General features: G+C 41.6%; 1 protein-coding gene across 3 annotated transcripts in view; it reads right to left on the reverse strand.

Annotated features, from left to right (window-relative positions):
- The window catches only part of clcn6 (chloride channel 6), a 44,280-nt gene that overhangs the window by 12,760 nt on the left and 8,410 nt on the right, over positions 1-23,110 (reverse strand). For 2 of the 3 annotated variants that reach the window (XM_062999140.1, XM_062999142.1), the window contains exons 7-18: positions 18,005-18,131; positions 17,375-17,442; positions 15,506-15,564; positions 15,237-15,369; positions 15,016-15,129; positions 12,658-12,824; positions 10,729-10,852; positions 10,031-10,157; positions 7,589-7,742; positions 5,447-5,603; positions 1,873-1,979; positions 1,556-1,742 (exon numbers count right to left, since the gene is read on the reverse strand). In XM_062999140.1, the coding sequence (XP_062855210.1) occupies positions 1,556-1,742; positions 1,873-1,979; positions 5,447-5,603; positions 7,589-7,742; positions 10,031-10,157; positions 10,729-10,852; positions 12,658-12,824; positions 15,016-15,129; positions 15,237-15,369; positions 15,506-15,564; positions 17,375-17,442; positions 18,005-18,131 (1,524 nt within the window). The remainder of the gene's footprint in view (positions 1-1,555; positions 1,743-1,872; positions 1,980-5,446; positions 5,604-7,588; positions 7,743-10,030; positions 10,158-10,728; positions 10,853-12,657; positions 12,825-15,015; positions 15,130-15,236; positions 15,370-15,505; positions 15,565-17,374; positions 17,443-18,004; positions 18,132-23,110) is intronic. The other variant, XM_062999141.1, reaches the window with a different exon arrangement.

Consider the following 23,110-nt stretch of genomic DNA (forward strand, 5'->3'; position numbering starts at 1 on the left):
CAGTTTTGCATCCTTTATCATAAAGAGTGTTCAAATTTAATGACTGTAGCTGGCAATTATTTTGGGATACATTTACTTTGAAACACAACATCAGCATTATCAATCCCCCTTCAATGACGCAACAGAGATTTGTTTATAATGCTACAGCACTTAACAGTTTATGTTTTGCAAAAGCTTTTTAAAGACATGTAGGCCTAATACGTTCTATGCATCTGCTAATTTCAAGTCTATAGCTAGAGTGTCCATACGTCTGGTTTCAGGGCGGACAGACCAGTTTTTCATCTTCCTTTCTGCAGTCCGGTGCAACGCCTGGGTGGACATACATCTATTTGTCCACTTTTGGAAGCTAACCGGATGCTTGTAACGAGCATAATTAATTTGCCTGTCATTGGCTTACAAATGCAAAATGACTTTGTATTTCATTGGGTTCAAAGCCACCACTTTCTCTGAGGACATCCAACTATTTATTGTGGAATGTCCAGCACCGGAAATGCTAGTTAATTACTAACTTTTAATATACAGGTCTGAGTGGTAATAAGTAGAACATTCATTAATATGATAATTTTTTAGTTCACTTGGTTGCATCACAAGTATATCAGTTAAGGTTTTAATTTTGTGTGCTGTAGACTACCCACTGTCATGTCCACCTTTTTGGGGTTGTGGATGTGACCACCCTACCTAGAGTCCAGATTCATGGCTATGACAGGCAGATATTATTGACACATCTAATGTGAGTAAATTGTGTGTCCTAAATTGTATCCATAATGTGTGCAACATAATGTGTAACTATACCATTGCTAATGCAAATTTTTTCACCTCTTAGGGCTGAAGTCTCACAGAGACTACAGGCTTCATGATATCCCTTCTAACAAATATGTTTGTGATCTAATAAAACATGTTATTGTACTTTGGAATAAGTGGATATTTTAAAAGAATGCATATCTATAAGTTATCTGAAGTTTTTACACTCACGAGACAAAACAGGGGCCAGTGATAGCTCAGTGGTTAAGGTACTGGACTAGTAAACAGAAGGTTGCCGGTTCAAGCCCCGCCACCACCAAGTTGCCACTGTTGGGTCCCTGAGCAAGGCCCTTAACCCTCAATTGCTCATTGTGTTCCGCTCACTGTGTAAGTCGCTTTGGATAAAAGCGTCTGCTAAATGCTGAAAATGTAAATGTAAAACATTGGGATCAACCCTACCTCTCAAAAATTTTATAACGATTGTGCATGCTGTGTTCAGGGCTTATATAATAGTTGTGTTGATGGTAGATGCACGCAGAACAAGAAGAATGCCTTTATGTATCATGTACCCTGGAGAAGACAGGGTTGAGAGCCTTGCTCAAAAGCCCAACAGTGGCTACATAGCAGAGCCTGGATTTGAACCGGCAATCTTCCGGTTGATAGGTCAAAGCTCTACCCACTAGGCTACCACTGTCCACTGTACAGGTGTTTAATGCAGCAGATATGGGGAACAAAAAGGCCTGAGTAGAGCATCAAGGGTGACTGGTAATAATGTTTTGGCTCATGATGAATAAGATTACGATAAATGCTGTACCTTGAATCTGATGTTGTTGCTGACAAGGATATTCCCCTTCATGAACTCTTTCTCATTTTCACGATTCTCAGTGACCACAGGGAAGGCATGATACACGGTGGTTCTTAAAATGCTGACCAGGGACTGAATACGTGTGTGAGGGTACACATACGTTAGATTGGGCTCCATGATGTCACTGGCAGTCAGTCTAACAACCCATAGAAAAAAGGAGCATGAAAAAGTGGTGAGACAGCCAATGAGAAAATAGATATACAAATAATGGCAGTGCATTGTGAAATGAGAGACAAATAATGCAGAATAAAGCAGCTTTCACTCACTTGTCCATTTCTACTTCGGTCTCCCATTCCAGCAACGGCACACCTCTTAAATGAATGTGAATGTCATAAATGCCTTTATTAAACAAATCTCCTGTCCATTTTGCCACCTGAAGAAATGGAAATGATATTTATAGGTTATGTGGGCTACTTATGTAAAGTAGTGATAACAAATTATAATAATAACACTCAAAAAACACTCATATCAAGTCAAGAATATTATTTGTATAGCGCTATTTACAATAGACATTGTCTCAATGCAACTTTACAGCGAATTAACACTCAATGAGATGTAGGTGACGGTCAGTAATCTGTGCCTACATGCCCCATTTGCCGGCTATATATGGCAAGGCAGAAGGGCATGATTCTGTAACCAACCCCCCCCAGCCAATATTAGTCAATATTATTTGTTTAGCGCTATTTACAATAGACATTGTTTCAATGCAACTTTACAGGATACAAGACCAACAGCCCAAAAACCCCTTGTTGAGCAAGCCAAGGACGACAGTGGCTAATTACCGGAATTATTCTCCTTGGGTGGCCTGGAGAATTTTTTTTCTATTTTCATTATGCATTTTCTCCCAATTTAGCGTAATTAACTTGTCTTCCACTGCTGGGGATCCTTGATTGCAGTCATAATAGGTATATTGCTGCTTACGCCTCCTCCGACCCCTTTTTCACCCATGCATTCTGCACAGGCACCTCTCTATCTGCTTATTAGGGTCCTTACACCGTGTTTGAAGACCCCTCCCACATAGTCCGGTCATCACGCCCTAGCAGAACCGTGTCTACTGCAGACACTGCCATTTATGTCCGCTAGATATACCCATGTCAGTAGTTACTCTTGGTCAGCACTGACTTTCTCTATGCTACCCCTATATATTTTGCCCAGTCTCTTTCATATTGTTGTGCCATTGACACTGACCTTTTTAAAACATTTTAATGACTCTTACAGTGTTTCTTTAAAGTCCTAAAACCTTAGGAAAATTAGACCCTATATGTGGATGATATGGTGTTACATTATCTTTTTTTTCCAATAAAGAAAACAGGTGAAACAGGCCCTCCTTTTGCGGCCAATACAGCGTCAATTCGTCTTGGAAATGACATATACAAGTCCTGCACAGTGGTCAGAGGGATTTTAAGCCATTCTTCTTGCAGGATAGTGGCCAGGTCACTACGTGATGCTGGTGGAGGAAAACGTTTCCTGACTCGCTTCTCCAAAACACCCCAAAGTGGCTCAATAATATTTAGATCTGGTGACTGTGCAGGCCATGGGAGATGTTCAACTTCACTTTCATGTTCATCAAACCAATCTTTCACCAGTCTTGCTGTGTGTATTGGTGCATTGTCATCCTGATACACGGCACCGCCTTCAGGATACAATGTTTGAACCATTGGATGCACATGGTCCTCCAGAATGGTTCGGTAGTCCTTGGCAGTGACGCGCCCATCTAGCACAAGTATTGGGCCAAGGGAATGCCATGATATGGAAGCCCAAACCATCACTGATCCACCCCCATGCTTCACTCTGGGCATGCAACAGTCTGGGTGGTACGCTTCTTTGGGGCTTCTCCACACCGTAACTCTCCCGGATGTGGGGAAAACAGTAAAGGTGGACTCATCAGAGAACAATACATGTTTCACATTGTCCACAGCCCAAGATTTGCGCTCCTTGCACCATTGAAACCGACGTTTGGCATCGGCACGAGTGACCAAAGGTTTGGCTATAGCAGCCCGGCCGTGTATATTGACCCTGTGGAGCTCCCGACGGACAGTTCTGGTGGAAACAGGAGAGTTGAGGTGCACATTTAATTCTGCCGTGATTTGGGCAGCCGTGGTTTTATGTTTTTTGGATACAATCCGGGTTAGCACCCGAACATCCCTTTCAGACAGCTTCCTCTTGCGTCCACAGTTAATCCTGTTGGATGTGGTTTGTCCTTCTTGGTGGTATGCTGACATTAACATGCTAACTAGAACTAAAAAATTTGACCATATTACTCCTGTTCTATCATCTCTACACTGGCTGCCAGTTAAATTTCGCATTGATTACAAAATACTTTTACTAACTTATAAAGCGCTACATGGTCTGGCTCCACAGTATCTGAGTGAACTTATTAATCACTACAGCCCAGCGCGTCCACTTCGTTCACAAGATGCAGGGTTACTTATAGTTCCTAAAATTAAAAAGATCACGGCTGGTGGAAGAGCGTTTTCCTACAAAGCTCCACAACTCTGGAATAATCTTCCTGCCTCTATTCGGGATTCGGACACAGTCTCAATGTTTAAGTCTAGACTGAAAACATATTTATTTTCTCAGGGTTTTGATTAGTATAGACAAAGGCGCAGAGCTTGGGGGTTCTTGGTCATAGAAACTTGTGGTGATCAGGGATGTTGGGTTGCTGTCGTTCTGCCTCTCTTGTCCGATCACTCAGGTTTGGTGACGGTGGGGAGATGGGCGCTGATGTCCTGTGAAAGCCTTCATGACCTAGTTACCTGCTCGCTCTCCCTTTTAGTTATGCTGTAATAATTAGGGCTGCCGGAGTCTAAAACTCTCTGTAAAACTGTTTGTCAACCAGCATTGTACATTATTGACTACATTCTCTGTTGTTTTACCCCGAGGGCATTCTGATGGAAACCTGTTTACCCGCCGAGGTTAAGGATTGAAGTCGAGACTGCCGGGACAACGATGCTTCTCCTGTCAGATGTGACGGGTCTGGAGTAATTGCAACGACAAGAAATCACTACAGACTTTATTGAAGACTAGAGCGGATAACAACTCTATTATTATTTAATTGTTTATTTATCTATTTATTACCAGTTATGACTTTTAGATCATTTAATTCTGTGTTTGTATGATTTGTGTAAATCGTGTATTTATTTAAAGTATCCTCCAGGCCACCCATGAAGGATGGGCCCTGCTGAGTCTGGTTCCTCTCAAGGTTTCTTCCTGTAATTTTCAGGGAGTTTTTCCTTGCCACAGTCGCCCTCGGCTTGCTCAACAGGGGTTTTTGTATCTGTTGGTCCTGGATTTTGTAAAGTTGCTTTGAGACAATGTCTATTGTAAAAAGCACTATATAAATAAAGTTGACTTGACTTGACATTACCCTGGATACCGTGGCTCTTGATACATCACAAAGACTTGCTGTCTTGGTCACAGATGCGCCAGCAAGACGTGCACCAACAATTTGTCCTCTTTTGAACTCTGGTATGTCACCCATAATGTTGTGTGCATTGCAATATTTTGAGCAAAACTGTGCTCTTACCCTGCTAATTGAACCTTCACACTCTGCTCTTACTGGTGCAATGTGCAATTAATGAAGATTGGCCACCAGACTGGTCCAATTTAGCCATGAAACCTCCCACACTAAAATGACAGGTGTTTCAGTTTCATTGTCCAACCCCTGTAGGTGAGGGTCAGTAATCATCTGCGTCTACATGCCCTATTTGCTGACTACATATGGCAAGGCAGAAGGACATGATTCTGTAATCAAGCCCCCCCAGCCAAACTCCACGAAATATGGGCCCATAATTTGGGTCCATTCATTCTTCATTCAGGTTCTTGTGTATATGTGCTCACCATTAGTGTGATCATGATGGGAAGCCCGTATGTGATCTCATTGGTAGATTCTATGAGGATGACGGTCAGGCTGATGGTCATCCGGACCACACCTCCAAGAAAGGCGGCTGCTCCGATCAAAGCGAAAGTCCCCGAATATATCTGCAGGCCCAGATTGCTGAGGAGTACAAGAACATGTGCTTATTACTAACTTATACTATATGGTCAAAAGTAAGTGGACACCTCTACAAGTTATTGATTTCAGTTTTTTTGGTCACACCCATTGTTAGCAGGTGTATAAAATAAATGATATGCTTGGAATGGCCCTTTTTCTGAAAAGGCCTCACAAGCACTGATGTTTTATTAACCCAGGTTTTGTGTGTTCAGAAGGGCTAAGGTCAGGGCTCTGTTCAAACCACTGGAATTCCTCTGCACCAAACTACTCAAATCTGCTCTTTATGGACCTGACTTTGTGCAGTGGGGCACAGTCGGGCTGGAAGAGCTTAGGGTCTTCCCACTAAGTTTGGAATTTCCTTCTACCGACAGTGAAAGAACCAATACCATCCTAAACAGCCTTACCCCTTTCAGAATATGGCACTGTAAGATTAAAGGCACTATTAATAATTTTGCTACTGCACAATGCAGAGCCAAGGTGTGACACAGAGGTCAACAGGTGCTTTATATCTGTAGGAGTTTATGATAAGTCATTATGACCTATGGCAGGTTATAAATACGAGTTATCCTACCTGTAAATGAGGTCACTGTGTCATCTGTTGCTCTCTTGATTATGTATTCTACGATTTATTGGCCAACACGTCATTACACATAGACATTATGAGTCACGCTGATTGGTTTCAAAGTTTATCGAATGTTCATATGGTCCAGGCTACCAACTTTCCAATTCTAGGTTATTCAGAAAAAAATAAATATTAATAAGTAAACTAGGGGGATAATTATCCACTGTATCTCGATCTATGGTCTATGGTTAAGGCCCTACCTAAATCAAATCACCTACTGTGAAATGAGCCTTTTACCGTGTAATATGCAATTTGCTGTGAAATTCAAAATTTAAGGTTTGTGTTTAGGGATTTAACATTTTTCATTTGTGTAGCATTCAAGTGCCTCACATTTACGGGTTAATCAGCACTATGAGGCAGTCCTAGCAATCCTACGGCAATGTGCAAAACTAGGCACTGTATATTGTTGATATTAATTGTTGGATAGTGTTAAGTGTTAAGAATTAATGCTCAATGAGAGGCAGGTGATGGTAGGTTAAGAGGAACTGACATGTCAATAATCTGCGCCTACATGACCCATTTGTCGGCTATATATGGCAAGGCAGGAGGACATGATTCTGTAACCAAGTCCCCCAGCCAAACTCCATGACAGGTGGGCCCAATACACCCAGGGTCTGTCCGAAAACCTGCTGAGCTCTCTACATAAACAGCATTTTACGTCATCCTACACTGCTCCCGAGAGAAAGGCTGTCCAAATTCTTAGATACCTTGAAATGCTGCCTACTGAGGTGACTTATTTCAAAGCTATAAACTATAAACTGACTGAATACCTAGGGAGCATTCAGAAATGCATCTTATCACCTACACTTTGACGAGTGCAGTGCAGCTCAGCGTTGTGTACGGAGAGACACACCCTGAGAGCACTGTTTTCTCATCTCTGTGCAGGCGCCATCAATCAGCCAGTAGAGGTCATAATTGCACCAGTCATAGGAGAGAGACCCCATCCGGCTTAGTCCCGCCCATATCTGAACAACAGGCCAATCGTTGTGCATGTGGCCGCTCAGCCTTAGACGGCAGGCAGAGTAGAGATTCGATACAATGTATTCGAGATCTCAGCTCTGGTTCCAGCGTGTGTTTTTACCCAGGTACTTTTGATAGATAAAGAACAAAGAGGTCAACTATCAATTCGAGATGAATAAAGAATAAATGATTAGGCCACGGCAAGATTAAACAACATTATAATTCGTTCCACACCAATAAATAAATAAATAACTTTCTGTATGTGCATTTTGTCCGAGCAGATTTTTAGAAAACAAACAATAAACTTATAAAAGAAAAAGATTTACATTGATGTTTTCCAATTATTTAACCACAAAATTATTAAAATCTCAAATCTGTATACAACTATATAGAAACAAATTCTTACATTTTGAGGACGTTGGCTACTAGACGTCCGAGTGACGCTCCACAGAGCAATGAAGGGACAAAGAGGCCACTGGGCACAGAGACACCGTAGGTCCAACAACTCAGCAAAAAGTACAGCACAAAGAAGAGCGACAGGGTGACCGGACTAAATGTGGCTGGCAAAGGACAAAGAGAAATACAGTTACTTCATGGCCAGGTTTCATTGTAATGCATTGTCTATGATGATGAAATATACAGTGGGGTCAAAAAGTATTTAGTCAGCCACTGATTGTGCAGGTTCTCCTACTTAGAAAGATGAGAGAGGTCTGTAATTTTCATCATAGGTACACTTCAACTATGAGAGACAAAATGAGAAAAAAAAATCCAGGAAATCACATTGTAGGATTTTTAAAGAATTTATTTGTAAATTATGGTGGAAAATAAGTATTTGGTCAATAACAAACGAGCAAGATTTCTGGCTCTCACAGACCTGTAACTTCTTTAAGAAGCTCTTCTGTCCTCCACTCGTTACCTGTATTAATGGCACCTGTTTGACCTTGTTATCTGTATAAAAGACACCTGTCCACAGCCTCAAACAGTCAGACTCCAAACTCAACCATGGCCAAGACCAAAGAGCTGTCGAAGGACACCAGGAAGAAAATTGTAGACCTGCACCAGGCTGGGAAGAGTGAATCTACAATAGGCAAGCAGGTTGGTGTGAATAAATCAACTGTGGGAGCAATTGTAAGAAAATAGAAGACATACAAGACCATTGATAATCTCCCTTGGGGTCAAGATCTCATCCCGTGGGGTCAAAATGATCATAAGAACGGTGAGCCAAAATCCCAGAACTACACGGAGGGACCTGATGAATGACCTGCAGAGATCTGGGACCAAAGTACAAAGGCTACCATCAGTAACACACTACGCCGAGAGGGACTCAAATCCTGCAGTGCCAGGCGTGTCCCCCTGCTTAAGCCAGTACATGTCCAGGCCCGTCTGAAGTTTGCCAGAGAGCATATGGATGATCCAGAAGAGGATTGGGAGAATATCATGTGGTCAGATGAAACCAAAATGGAACTTTTTGGTAAAAACTCAACTCGTCGTGTTTGGAGGAAGAAGAGGAACCCAAGAACACCATACCTACTGTGAAGCATGGGGGTGGAAACATCATGCTTTGGGGCTGTTTTTCTGCAAAGGGGACAGGACGACTGATCCGTGTTAAGGGAAGAATGAACGGGACCATGTATCGTGAGATTTTAAGCCAAAACCTCCTTCCATCAGTGAGAGCATTGAAGATGGAACGTGGCTGGGTCTTCCAGCATGACAATGATCCCAAACACACCGCTCGGGCAACGAAGGAGTGGCTCCGTAAAAAGCATTTCAAGGTCCTGGAGTGGCCTAGCCAGTCTCCAGACCTCAACCCCATAGAAAATTTGTGGAGTCCGTGTTGCCCAGCGACAGCCCCAAAACATCACTGCTCTAGAGGAGATCTGCATGGAGGAATGGGCCAAAATACCAGCTACAGTGTGTGCAAACCTGGTGAAGACTTACAGGAAACGTATGACCTCTGTCATTGCCAACAAAGGTTATGTTACGAAGTATTGAGTTGAACTTTTGTTATTGACCAAATACTTATTTTCCACCATAATTTACAAATAAATTCTTTAAAAATCCTACAATGTGATTTCCTGGATTTTTTTTCTCATTTTGTCTCTCATAGTTGAAGTGTACCTATGATGAAAATTACAGACCTCTCTCATCTTTCTAAGTAGGAGAACCTGCACAATCAGTGGCTGACTAAATACTTTTTGGCCCCACTGTACATAGGTAAAGGCCTACTGTAGTGGTGGTGGGTCAGTAGGGGTGGGTTTGAAAAACCCTGAGCTAAACTATCCTGCAAGTTCTTTACTGTCACACAGAGATTTTTCTTTGCCTCTCTGGCCAGAGTTCAAGCAGTTCTCGCTGAAAGTGTTCTTAGCCTTCTAGATCTTTCCCTGACTTTTACAATTCCTCTATAATAATTAAACAGTAATTGTGAGTTGGCAGAGGCATCCATTAGCTTCAGTATTAGAGGCTCAGTCTGCTGCCCAGAGAAGCCCTGTTAAGTGTTAGCACATTTGTACACTATATTACACTTGGAAATTCTCATTAGATGACAATACCTAATGGTAATTGTTGACCTGGCCTGAGTCCTAACTTAAATCCTAACAAGTCAACTAATTCCTGAGACAGTACAACTGGACGGTGTCTAAAATTGTCAGGCATCTACAGACATCTACATACAGACATGATTGGCTATGTCTGGGTAAGAGGGGGGTGGACAAGGCCCTACCAAATGCATTGCGGCCAGTCATTCCAGAGAAAGTGCGCCCACAGACACCCAGGATAATTATGCTTTTGAATGAATGCTACATCTACAGTATCTAGCCTTTTGTCAGAAATGAAATAACAAGTTTTTTACCGTCTTGGTGGAAGAGCTGATGAATGGCAGTTTCTTGAGGGTTGAAGAACAGAGTTGCCATGTCATTGTAGGTTTTATTAGGGCAAAAGAACTGCCTTATGGTCGAGTTCACATCATTTGCTGACACCTACAAACAGACAAGGACAATACTGATAAAAGTGATATTACAAAAACCCCACTTAATTATTCATACGGGTGGCACGATGGCTAAGTGGGTAGCACTGTCACCTCACAGCAAGAAGGTCCTGGGTTCGATCCCCAGGTGTGGAGTTTGCATGTTCTCCACGTGTCTGTGTGGGTTTTCTCTGGGTGCTCCGGTTTCCTCCCACAGTCCAAAGACGTGCAAGTGAGGTGAATTGGAGACACTAAACTGTCCATGACTGTGTTCGATATAACCTTGTGAACTGATGAATCTTGTGTAATGAGTGACTACTGTTCCTGTCTGACTAAAAGGGGATGCTTTTCACAGGAATAAAACAATCAGACGGGACATTTGGTTTTCCAGATTTTTATGAATAAAGACTATTTAGGATTTCCCTGTTCCACCCCCACCTCCCAAATTTCACAGCAGCGACAAGCAATAATAAGCAAACGGTCTCAGGAGTGCATTTCTTAATTCTTGCCAATGATAATAACAATGTCCTGTAAAGAGATAAAGAAAGAAGTAGGATCAGAAGATCCACTCTGTATGGACTTACACTCACTGGTGTAGTTGTATTGTTAGTTGTTGAAGTGGCTAAATCCCTACACTCTCCCAGCGTCATGGAAGCCATGAAAATCACCAGAGTGGTCACCGTACACACCAGCATGCTCTCTAGCACCCTGTCAGACAGGAAAAAGTCCATTTAATAATAAAACAATTGTAATACTGTAATGAATGAGATAATATATATATAAATGAACTAAATCAATGAAATGTAACTGCTAAGCCAAATCAGCTATGTATATAATATATAATACATACAAGTAGGGCTGGACGATATGGCTAAAATTTATATCACGATATAACTCCTAATTTCAGTCGATACGATATAATTCCGATATCGATATGAATAACACAAATGTCAGAAAAACTGCCAAAAACACCAACATTGGATGGCTGTACCTGCAAACCTCTTTTCTGGTTTCTGGCAAGAAATACAAGCTGAAAAAACCACTGAATTAGTCCTTCATCTCTTATCAGCTATTTCGTCTGCTTCTTTTTCAACTGTGGACAGTGGCAAAGCCAGACAATTTCCATAGGGGTGGCCAGACTGAGACCATTGCTCACACAGGGGTGGCACAGAAACTGTCTGATACCTTATTTTTGTATGTGGCTAGTAGCTCTTGATCTAGTAGTGTTTTGGTCACTCACTCGTTTACCTATACAGGCAGTGAGTACCATGTAGAATTACATCAAGCCTAGCATAATAAGCTTTTTATTTTTTCTCATTTTCCCTGTGAAAAACTAAAATATAGCCTATAACCTTAACAGAATTTCAAAGATATTCCTTTGCAATACTTGATCATTTGATTGCAAACTTGTGTGTACTGATGAGACTCAGACTGAACCCCAGAACATGCCAGTGTGAATGCATGGAAAACAAATTTTAATTTTCTTTCAAGAATATGATACATTCTGACCAACACTATTAAGCCAAATCAGCATTGAAAATTTACTTTACTTTTAATAGCCTTCTACAATGCTGGGGCTTCTTAAAACTGAAAATCTCTTTTCAATAGAAGTTATTTAAATGCTATTAAATTGTTTTTGAAAAAAAACCCGCCCAATTAGGAGGAAAACAACCCAATCTGGCAACGGTGGAACGCGAATATCCCGTTGATGCCTTTATTCGTAGCGCGCCACAACTACTAAGAAGTAATATTAATAACTGGTATTAGTACTCAGTACTAGTACTTTTTCTGTAATTGTGTTGGTGGTTGACATTTATGTTGAGTGTGTAACTGCACTGTTTTGATGGAGAACTACTCGCTTGAGGTGCGCTGTTGAATTGCGTCCCTGTGGGAACACCTGCGAGCAGAAATGCTTCCGCAAAAAAGTAACACGGGCAAAGCGCACTGACGTAATGCATATCGATCGAATTTGTTTAAAAATCATATCACCGTTATTGAAACATTTTCTATCGCGATATATATCGATATCGAATTATTGTCCAGCACTACATACAAGGAATCTTCATAAAGTTTCCTCACATTAACAGATAGATAGATTTAGCGGCATCTGATTTGGACGCTCAAAGAAGCTTTAAGGGGAAGAAAATTTTCATGTGATGATGATGTGAAAGCAGAGGGGCATCAGTGGCTACGTGCTCAACCAAAAACAATTTTGCTGACGGCATTAAAAAGTTGGTAGGATGCTGGGAAAATGCATCTGAAGGTGACTGTGTAGAAAAGTGATGTCATTTGTTTTTAAAATTCTTAATAAATAGAGTTAAAAAGTGCTGAAACTTTTTGAAAAACCCTTGTATATTTAACTTGGGAGAACACTGGGTTCAAATGCCAAATACCTTTGCTCTAAAATGAATTAAAACATGTTGAGTTTCCCAAGGTTTGTTTAATGATTACAGCACTGTAGGTAAAACAGAGAAACAACAGTATCCAGCCTAGACAGCAGGAATTTGGATTACCTAATAAATTTGGCTTTGGGATGGACAGTCTTCATGCGGTACTTGGCGAGTCGCTTGTTGATGCAGTTGAACGTGGCACCGAGCAGGCCGCCCACCAGCCCCATCAGCACGAAAAAGGCCAGGTCCACCGCAGTCCATAAGTGACAGTTCTTATCCCCATCTGTGCACTGCAGAGCAGAAAGACAAACATAAACTGACTGTCAGACCATAGCTGTATGTTTTGGGGTTTTACAGCAAGGTGTAACCTCAAATAAACCCTTTGAAAGACCTAAAAGATCTAAAATTGATCATATTTTTATATTAGCATACAGGAAACATATAAGGTCTGTCTGAAAACCTAGTGAGCTCTTAACATAGATGGCATTTTACGCCATCCTACACGTTCTCGAGAAGAAGGCTGTCCGAATTCTTAGATGTCTTAAAATGCTGCCTACTAAGGTGCCTTATTTTGGCGCGATAATCTGACTTCATCTGAGTCTTTTCAAATGTAAATAAATCCCCATTGATTTTTAATTTGTATAAAGGTGCACAAGTGTCATTTATTTGCAAATTTGGTCTCGTCACTGACAGTTTAACTGTTTTCGGGAACACGGATGGAGATGTTAGCTGGCATGCTAGCGGGTTGTGCCGCCTCAGCCTATTGGTTTGAATGGCCTGAGGCTAACTGTGTTAGCTTAGTAAGCAAAACTGTGGTGACGCAATCGCTCTAATCACTGTCTAAGTAGTGTGTCTAAATAATCTGCCTTTTAAGGCGATGTCTTATTAGAATCCTTTCTACTTAGGCAGCTGTTTAGGTAGGCAGTAGGCAACAAGTCAGCTCACTAGGTTTTCGGACAGACCCATGGACACTTGAAGTACTAGTGTCAGGTATTAGGTTTGTAAGACGAATAGGGTGCAGGTTGAGGAGAGCCTGGAGAGATGGAGGTACGTGTTGCTGGTGGAAAGGTGCAGTTGAGGTCGAGTGTACAAAGTAATAGAGAGTGTGGTAGAGAGTGATTTGTGATAAGAGGGTATCTGCCAAAGTGAAGGGACAGAAGAGAAGGCCGTGACATAAGCCGTTTTCTTTGGGTTATGCAACTTGCTGTGAAACTTTAAGGTTTGTGTTTAGTGATTTAGCATCTTTCATTTGTGTAGCGTTCAAGGTCCTCACGTTTACTGGTTAATATGCACTATTAGGTAGTCCTATCAATCCTACGGCAATTTAGTTAGCAATCGGTTAGTCAAAATGTCCAATACATTTCGACTAACCGGATGATCCAAAACACGGATGAGTATTTTGAATTTTCGATTTTTCCCCCCTAATCTAGTCCTGTCCAATTACCCTGATTGCGTCCTCTATACTGATTCGACCCTGAAGGTACAGACTGCATTTTTCACCTGCACGAGTCGAGTTCATACACTTGGCGGGCACTGTGTACGGAGGGCCACACCCCCATCAGCATTATTCCCCAGCCCTGTGCAGGCACCATCAGTCAGCCAGCAGGGGCCGCAGTCGCATCAGTTATGAGGACCTATGATCCGACTTTTTTATCCTCTAACCCTGAACAACAGCCAATCATTGTTCATACAGCCGCCCAGCCTAGTCGGAAAAGCAGAGCCGAGATTCGATACGATGTATTCGAAACCCCAACTATGGTGCGCTAGCGTACTTTACCGCTGCACCACCTGAGCGGCCGCATGAGTATTTTAGTTAGGGAGGTCAGATTGAGATTGTTTGGGTATGTGCAGAGGAGGGATGAGAGTTCTATCAGGACAAGGGTGCTGATGCTAAGGATGGAGCTATTTTGTGATATATGGAGCTATTTGTGCCCAGTGTTCCCTGGGAAATCAGACCCACCACCACCCTGACCAGGATAAACCTTCCCTAGTGAACAGTTGACACATTGTTTTTTCTTATGCATTTACTCCCCATTTCTTAGCGCTTTCTACTGGTGCTGACCCCCGACTCTGATTGAGGAGAGTGAACTGACACATGACCCCTCCATTGTGAGCAGTACCCGACTGCATCTTTTCACCTGCACAAGGTGAATTCTCATGCCAATCAGCCTTGTGCACGGAGAGCCACACCCTGATCAGCATTATTCCTCTACTCTGTGCAGACGCCATCAATCAGCCAGCAGAGGTCATAATTGCATTAGTAATGATGTCCCTATCCGGCTCCCTTACCTGGATGAACAACAGTTAAACGTTGTTTATATGGCCGCACAGCCCAGCCGGATGGCAGAGCTGAGATTCGATACGATGTATTCGAAATCCCAGCTCTGGTGTGCTAGCGTATTTTACCACTGCGCCACCTGAGTGGCCAGTCGACACATTGTTAAAGGCACTTTAACAATAAGACATTATTTGACCATTTACCTTGAATTCTCCAAAATTGAGCAGACCAGGGAGCTGAAACGAACCCCATTTGTTGAAGTTGATTCCAGAGCGAAAGAAGTTGAGTGTGAAGGTGGCAGACATGGAGCAGAACAGCTACACATAAACAAACAAAACCACCAACACTAAATAATAGTTCTACATAATAGTACAATTTCAAACAATACGGTACAACGCGTTCCGTGAGGTCCAGATCTGCTTACCACTTTCCATGTGAGAGCCTGGTTCCAGAAGGACGACCCCTCCTCCAGACTGAAGAGGGTACCTCCGATGGGGGCGCCGAATGCTGCTGCCACTCCGGCTGCTGCTCCAGCTGATACAAAATCTCGTTTATCTCTAAGGTTACAAAAGCAAAGGTGTGAGAGGCGCTGCAGGATCATTAAGATCAATCAGCATTACCGCATCATGGTCACTTAAATGCTGTTGGTTGTCAGACATCATGTGCTCATGTTTTACACAAGGTAGGACTCACCTGTCGCTACGGAAATAAGGAAACTGAAAGCGGATTTTCTTGAAGGTGATGCTCTGAAACTGAGATGACACATTTTTAGTCAGATCATTCTAAAATCTACCCAAAAAAATCTATACATTTATTAAAAATGGCTTTGTGTTGGTACAGCAGTAAACTGTGCTATTCCACTACAGATGGGATCCAAGGTTTGAATCCTTAGCGGTGCTGTCGACCGGTCGGGCGTCTACATACAGACATGATTAGATGTGCCTGAGTGGGGAAATGGCCGAGGCCCTGTGATGGATCGGCATCCTGTTCTGGGCGACTGGAAACTGGACACCACCCTGACTAGGATAAAGCATTATTTAACTTAATCGTCCAATGAAAATACAAGAGAAATCTAAGCATTATTCTAAATATATTATTATTAAATAAAAATATAATAATAAATAAATATAATATAAAACTAATATAAATAGGTATAATAAATAAATATTATTAATAATAAATAAAATATAATAATAATAATAAATAAATATAATATATAAATAATATAAATATACATAATGAATAAATATATTATTATTATTATTCTTAAATAAAAGTATAATAATAATAATAAATATAATAATATATTTTATAACAAAAAATATAATAATAATAAATATAATATAAAAATAATATAAATAGATATAATAAATAAATATTAATAATAATAAATAAAATATAATATAAGAAATAAATATATAAATAATATAAATATAAATATACATAATGAATAAATATATAATTATTATTAAATAAAAGTATAATAATAATAACAAATTAATATATTATAAAAATAATATAAATACACATAATAAATAAATTATTATTAAATAAAAAAAAAATAATAAAAAAAAAAAAAATAATAATATAAAAATACATAATAAATAAATATATTATTATTATTAATAAATAAAAATATAATAATAATAATAGTAATTATAAATAAATATAATATATAAATAATATAAATATACATAATAAATAAATATATTATTATTATTATTAATAATAAATAAAAGTATAATAATAAACTGATATAATATATAAATAATATAAATATACATAATAAATAAATAAAAGCTCTTAATGTTGTTCGACTAGTGTAGAAATATGAGGTGACATAGGTGAAATGCACTTAATCAACATGGGAATGTTAAAGAATTCACAAATGAAATCAGACAAGGTCGTTCAGTCTTGATAAATCTGGCAATTTTCTTTTTTCCCCTGATTTTCCTGCCAATTTAGTCATATCCAATCACTCTACTGCTACAGACCTCCACTCCTGACCTCCTGAGGAGAGCCGTAGGGACTCAGTATCATGTAAAAAGAGTCACACACTGATCTCCACATGATCAGTCAACAGAGGTCGCAATTGCAGCAGGAATGAGGAATCACCACCAGCATTTCCAACCTTTGTCGAACCAATCGTTGTCTGTATAGGTGCCCGGCCTACTGGCAGCAGGGCTGAGATTTTAGCTCACAAATATAGATGTCAAAAGGAGAAAAGCCATAGGCTAGTACACGCCTGGCTACATGTGAACCTGCCGATCGCCTCTTTATTTCAGACAGCAGCGGATTCTTACAGACAGTCTTAGCACATACAAGAGGACCACACTACACTCTCTGTTTTCTTCCAGTGGTGATTTCTTACCTGCCCTATCCTCTCTCAGGTGCAGCCGATTGTACCTGTTGGTGGCATTGCCAAGACATGAACTCAAACTCAAGCATTTTAGACTGCTGCACCACCCAAGGAGCCAATATCAAACACACTTAGATCAAGGCTAATGCCAGTCTTTAGGCTCTTACTCTACTCGTGATTTAATAAAAAATTTTTAGTTGCACCTGGGGAAGGCCGGCTCCTATGATAGCTCCACTGTGGATCATGGGTCCCTCTTTGCCCACGAACAAACCTGAAATGAAAATGTATTAAGGTAATTAACCACACTACACCGAACACACCAGCTGAAATAGTGGGACGTGTTTGGGCAGTCTTGAATTTTTTAAAACTTCTGTATGGAAACAATGGTACGGTATGTTTTGAAATCTGTCTCGCCACATTTAGTGGTTGTTTTCACTGCCAAGTGACCGGTACTGTACCCAAGTTAAACACCAATTTCCCCATTTGGGAAAAACCCCTTTGTTTGATGAGTGAAAGAACTCTAGAGCACTGACTTTAACCCCACTGAGCTCTATGGAATGAACTGGAACAACAGTTATCAGACAGGGCTGGAAAATTGGAAAAAATACCCACAATCACACAAAAATGTTGTCATAAACCTTTCCAAAAAAAGTGGAATAAAAAAGAAGGGGGAGGGGCAAGGTGGTGTTGAGAGGTTGATGATGACACTTAATATTAATGCCCATCAATCTAGAATGGAATGTGCAACAAGCTCATGGTCAGTACGTATCTGTATGTTGACTTGATATCGACATTATTTCTGTCAGCTGTCAGCATCTCAGGAATGTTCATACCTCCCGAAACAGCAAACAGAACCCCAATGGCTTTACAGATGAAGGTGCGGAGTCGGACGATTCCGGGAATCTTCACCCCGTTTAGGTAACTTTTAATCTCTGGTATGCCCGATCCGGCGGCCACAGGCTGAAACATCAAAGAAAAAGAAATGAACGCAATAATCCATAGTACAGTTCATATAAACTGATGAATCAAAACATTATGACCACCCTCCCAAAATGTCCACGGTGGTGCCTGTTTCGTAAACATTGTGTATGTCACGGTGAGGAATGTGTTAAATGGTGGGCTAATTATAGTTAGTTAGTTAGGCCAGACAACTGGGTTCAAGTATCTCCAAAACAGCAAGGGGTGCTCACAGGCAGCCGCTGTGAGTACCAATTGTCATAGCGTCAAAACACCAACGCTGCGTCCAAATTAGCATACTTCCATACTAAACTGTACGCCAGAGCAGTAAGCGAGAGCGAGTGTCAGAATTCATTAAACAGTATGCAAAAAATACCCGGATCACCTACTGATTGGGCAGCCATTTTTGAGTGTGCAAACACAGCACACTGCGGTCTGATAATCTATCCCATAATTCAACTGGAGCTGCAAAGGCATTTCAAGTGGAAGAAGGAAGATGGCAGAAAGAGGAGCATCGACTTACAGTGGGGGAAATAAGTATTTGATCCCCTGCTGATTTTGTAAGTTTACCCCCTTACAAAGACTTGAACAGTTTATAATTTTTATGGAAGGTTTATTTTAACAGAGAGAGACAGAATATCAACAAAAAATCCAGAAAAAAAAACATTAAATAAAAGTTATAAATTAATTTGTATTTAATTAAGGGAAATAAGTATTTGATCCCTTACCAACCAGCAAGAATTCTGACCCCCACAGACCGGTTATGTGCCCATGAGGCACACAAATTAGTCCTGTCCCTGTATAAAAGACTCCTGTCACAGAATCAGTTTCTTCCGTTCAAATCTCTCGACCACCATGGGCAAGACCAAAGAGCTATCAAAGGACGTCAGGGACAAGATTGTAGACCTGCACAAGGCTGGAATGGGCTACAAGATCATCAGCAAGAAGCTTGGTGAGAAAGAGACCACTGTTGGTGTGATAATTCGAAAATGGAAGAAATACAAGATCACAGTCAATCACCCTCACTCTGGAGCTCCATGCAAGATCTCACCTGGTGGGGTAAGAATGATTCTGAGAAAGGTGAGGTCAGTCCAGAATTACACGGGAGGAGCTCGTCAATGATCTCAAGGGAGCTGGGAGCAGAGAAATGCTGGATATGACCCCAAGAACACCATCCCCACCGGGCATTTCTCTGCCTCCAAACACGGCGAGTGGAGTTGATGCCAAAGAGCTCAATTTTGGTCTCATCTGACCATATCACATTCTCCCAAGCTTTCTCTGAATCATTCAGGTGTTCATTGGCAAACTTCAGACGGGCCTGTACATGAGCTTTCTTGAGCAAAGGGACTTTGCGGGCACTGCAGGATCTCAATCCATTACGGCGAAGTGTGTTACTAATGGTTTTCTTGGTGACTGTGCTCCCAGCTCCCTTGAGATCATTGACAAGCTCCTCCCGTGTAATTCTGGACTGACCTCACCTTTCTCAGAATCATTCTTACCCCACCAGGTGAGATCTTGCATGGAGCTCCAGAGTGAGGGTGATTGACTGTGATCTTGTATTTCTTCCATTTTCGAATTATCGCACCAACAGTGGTCTCTTTCTCACCAAGCTTCTTGCTGATGGTCTTGTAGCCATTCCAGCCTTGTGCAGGTCTACAATCTTGTCCCTGACATCCTTTGATAGCTCTTTGGTCTTGCCCATGGTGGTCGAGAGATTTGAACGGAAGAAACTGATTCTGTGACAGGAGTCTTTTATACAGGGACAGGACTAATTTATGTGCCTCATGGGCACATAACCGGTCTGTGGGGGTCAGAATTCTTGCTGGTTGGTAGGGGATCAAATACTTATTTCCCTTAATTAAATACAAATTAATTTATAACTTTTATTTAATGTTTTTTTTCTGGATTTTTTGTTGATATTCTGTCTCTCTCTGTTAAAATAAACCTTCCATAAAAATTATAGACTGTTCAAGTCTTTGTAAGGGGGTAAACTTACAAAATCAGCAGGGGATCAAATACTTATTTTCCCCACTGTATGTAAAATGTTGTGATTGTGAACAACCCTAAATAATGTTATGAGAAGCTTTGGGGAGAACGACAGAATGAATTTTGTCCGATTGCAATGAACAGTGGGGCTTTAACTGCGGCGATGTGACATTGGTAAGATGGTGGACGTAGTACGTCCTTGGTTGCGTACATACTGTACACTTGCGTACTGAAAGAGCATACTGCTTTACTGCCTTGAATTTAGTACGTACTGTTTTAAGTGTGCGATTTTGGACGCTGCCAAGACTCAAAACTGCCAGTAGACATGAAGGCAATGGCACCTAATGGTGATGATGTGAATGTGTCACAACATAGTGCATTAAACCCTTTTGTTTTATGGGGCCAGTCAAACTGCCCATGAGTACTCTTATCCACTGTTTACCCGACACCATACAGAAGTTAAAGGACCTGCTGGTAAAGTCCTGGTACCAGATACCACATGACACCTTCAGATATCTTGTGGAAGACATGTCTGGGCATGTTAGTCAGGTGTAGGGTTGGGCGATATTGCCGATCATACCGTCATACCATCTTCCTAAAATACCGCGGTGTACGGTATGACCGCACGGGGGGGGGGTTGGGTGGTTATTCATGCGGACGTCTCTCTGTTAGTATTGGGTCGTTCGCGAGCGATCCGATTCTATTGAACGGCTCTTTCAAATGAACCGAGTCGCATCTCTGGGAACCGTTATATATATGTTTTATATGTTTTCATTTTTGCGCCGTTCTTATTGGCTGTAATATGCCAATTCTGCTTCACATCAGTACGGGGAATTAATCAGTCATAATAAAAGCTGTTTATTGTCGGAATTCAAATCCGAAATCCGAGTATCGCGAAGAGTGAGCATGACACACACACAGATAATATTATACTGTATAAACTTGCACAAGTGTGTTTTTTTGCAAGTTCGGGCTTGTCAGTGAATGTAACTGTATTTGGTACAAAGAGATGTTATATTGACATGCTAGCGCGTTGTGCCACCCCATCCCATGGTTTTGAAGGGCAACATACTAACTGTTAGCTTAGCAAGCAAAACCCGATGGAATCGCTGTCTAAGTAGTACGTTCGAATAACCTGCCTTATAATAAGTCATTGACTTAATAGAATCCTCTCTACTGAGGCAGCTGCCTATGTAGGCAGTAAGACAGCAAGGCAGCTCCCTAGGTGTTTGTACACACCCTATGTAGAGCGCTCCTTAGCTTTTGTGTTATCGCCTCAAAAAGTGAGCACCCCCACAACCAATCAGTGAGCTCCAACCGCCTACAACTCCCGCCCCTCCCTTATTGTGGATGCGCGCAGGTCTTAAAGTCTCCGTTTTCAAGGTGGACCTTAAGCAGAAATTTGGCGCTTCACATTTTTAAATACCGTCAGCATTTTTAAATACCGCGGTATACCGTAATACCGTCATACCGCCCAACCCTAGTCAGCAGAGGCGATTCAGACTGCCTGTGGGCCCAGGGGCTACGGCTGCTTGTGGGCCCCCACATATAGTTTTCATAATCAGTACACAACACAAGACAAAAGAGTTCAGTGGCGTAACTAGGAGCTCATGGGCCCCAGTGCAAAAAAAAATTATATATATATATATATATAATTTATATATACAGTGTATCACAAAAGTGAGTACACCCCTCACATTTCTGCAAATATTTCATTATATCTTTTCATGGGACAACACTATAGACATGAAACTTGGATATAACTTAGAGTAGTCAGTGTACAGCTTGTATAGCAGTGTAGATTTACTGTCTTCTGAAAATAACTCAACACACAGCCATTAATGTCTAAATAGCTGGCAACATAAGTGAGTACACCCCACAGTGAACATGTCCAAATTGTGCCCAAATGTGTCGTTGTCCCTCCCTGGTGTCATGTGTCAAGGTCCCAGGTGTAAATGTGGAGCAGGGCTGTTAAATTTGGTGTTTTGGGTACAATTCTCTCATACTGGCCACTGGATATTCAACATGGCACCTCATGGCAAAGAACTCTCTGAGGATGTGAGAAATAGAATTGTTGCTCTCCACAAAGATGGCCTGGGCTATAAGAAGATTGCTAACACCCTGAAACTGAGCTACAGCATTGTGGCCAAGGTCATACAGCGGTTTTCCAGGACAGGTTCCACTCGGAACAGGCTTCGCCAGGGTCGACCAAAGAAGTTGAGTCCACGTGTTTGGCGTCATATCCAGAGGTTGGCTTTAAAAAATAGACACATGAGTGCTGCCAGCATTGCTGCAGAGGTTGAAGACGTGGGAGGTCAGCCTGTCAGTGCTCAGACCATACGCCGCACACTGCATCAACTCGGTCTGCATGGTCGTCATCCCAGAAGGAAGGTGACGCACAAGAAAGCCCGCAAACAGTTTGCTGAAGACAAGCAGTCCAAGAACATGGATTACTGGAATGCCCTGTGGTCTGACGAGACCAAGATAAACTTGTTTGGCTCAGATGGTGTCCAGCATGTGTGGCGGCGCCCTGGTGAGAAGTACCAAGACAACTGTATCTTGCCTACAGTCAAGCATGGTGGTGGTAGCATCATGGTCATGGGCTGCATGAGTGTTGCTGGCACTGGGGAGCTGCAGTTCATTGAGGGAAACATGAATTCCAACATGTACTGTGACATTCTGAAACAGAGCATGATCCCCTCCCTTCGAAAACTGGGCCTCATGGCAGTTTTCCAATAGGATAATGACCCCAAACACAACCTCCAAGATGACAACTGCCTTGCTGAGGAAGCTGAAGGTAAAGGTGATGGACTAAACCCAATTGAGCACCTGTGGTGCATCCTCAAGTGGAAGGTGGAGGAGTTCAAGGTGTCTAACATCCACCAGCTCCGTGATGTCATCATGGAGGAGTGGAAGAGGATTCCAGTAGCAACCTGTGCAGCTCTGGTGAATTCCATGCCCAGGAGGGTTAAGGCAGTGCTGGATAATAATGGTGG

Source organism: Trichomycterus rosablanca, chromosome 7, assembly GCF_030014385.1.
Source record: "Trichomycterus rosablanca isolate fTriRos1 chromosome 7, fTriRos1.hap1, whole genome shotgun sequence".
Lineage (NCBI taxonomy): Eukaryota > Metazoa > Chordata > Actinopteri > Siluriformes > Trichomycteridae > Trichomycterus > Trichomycterus rosablanca.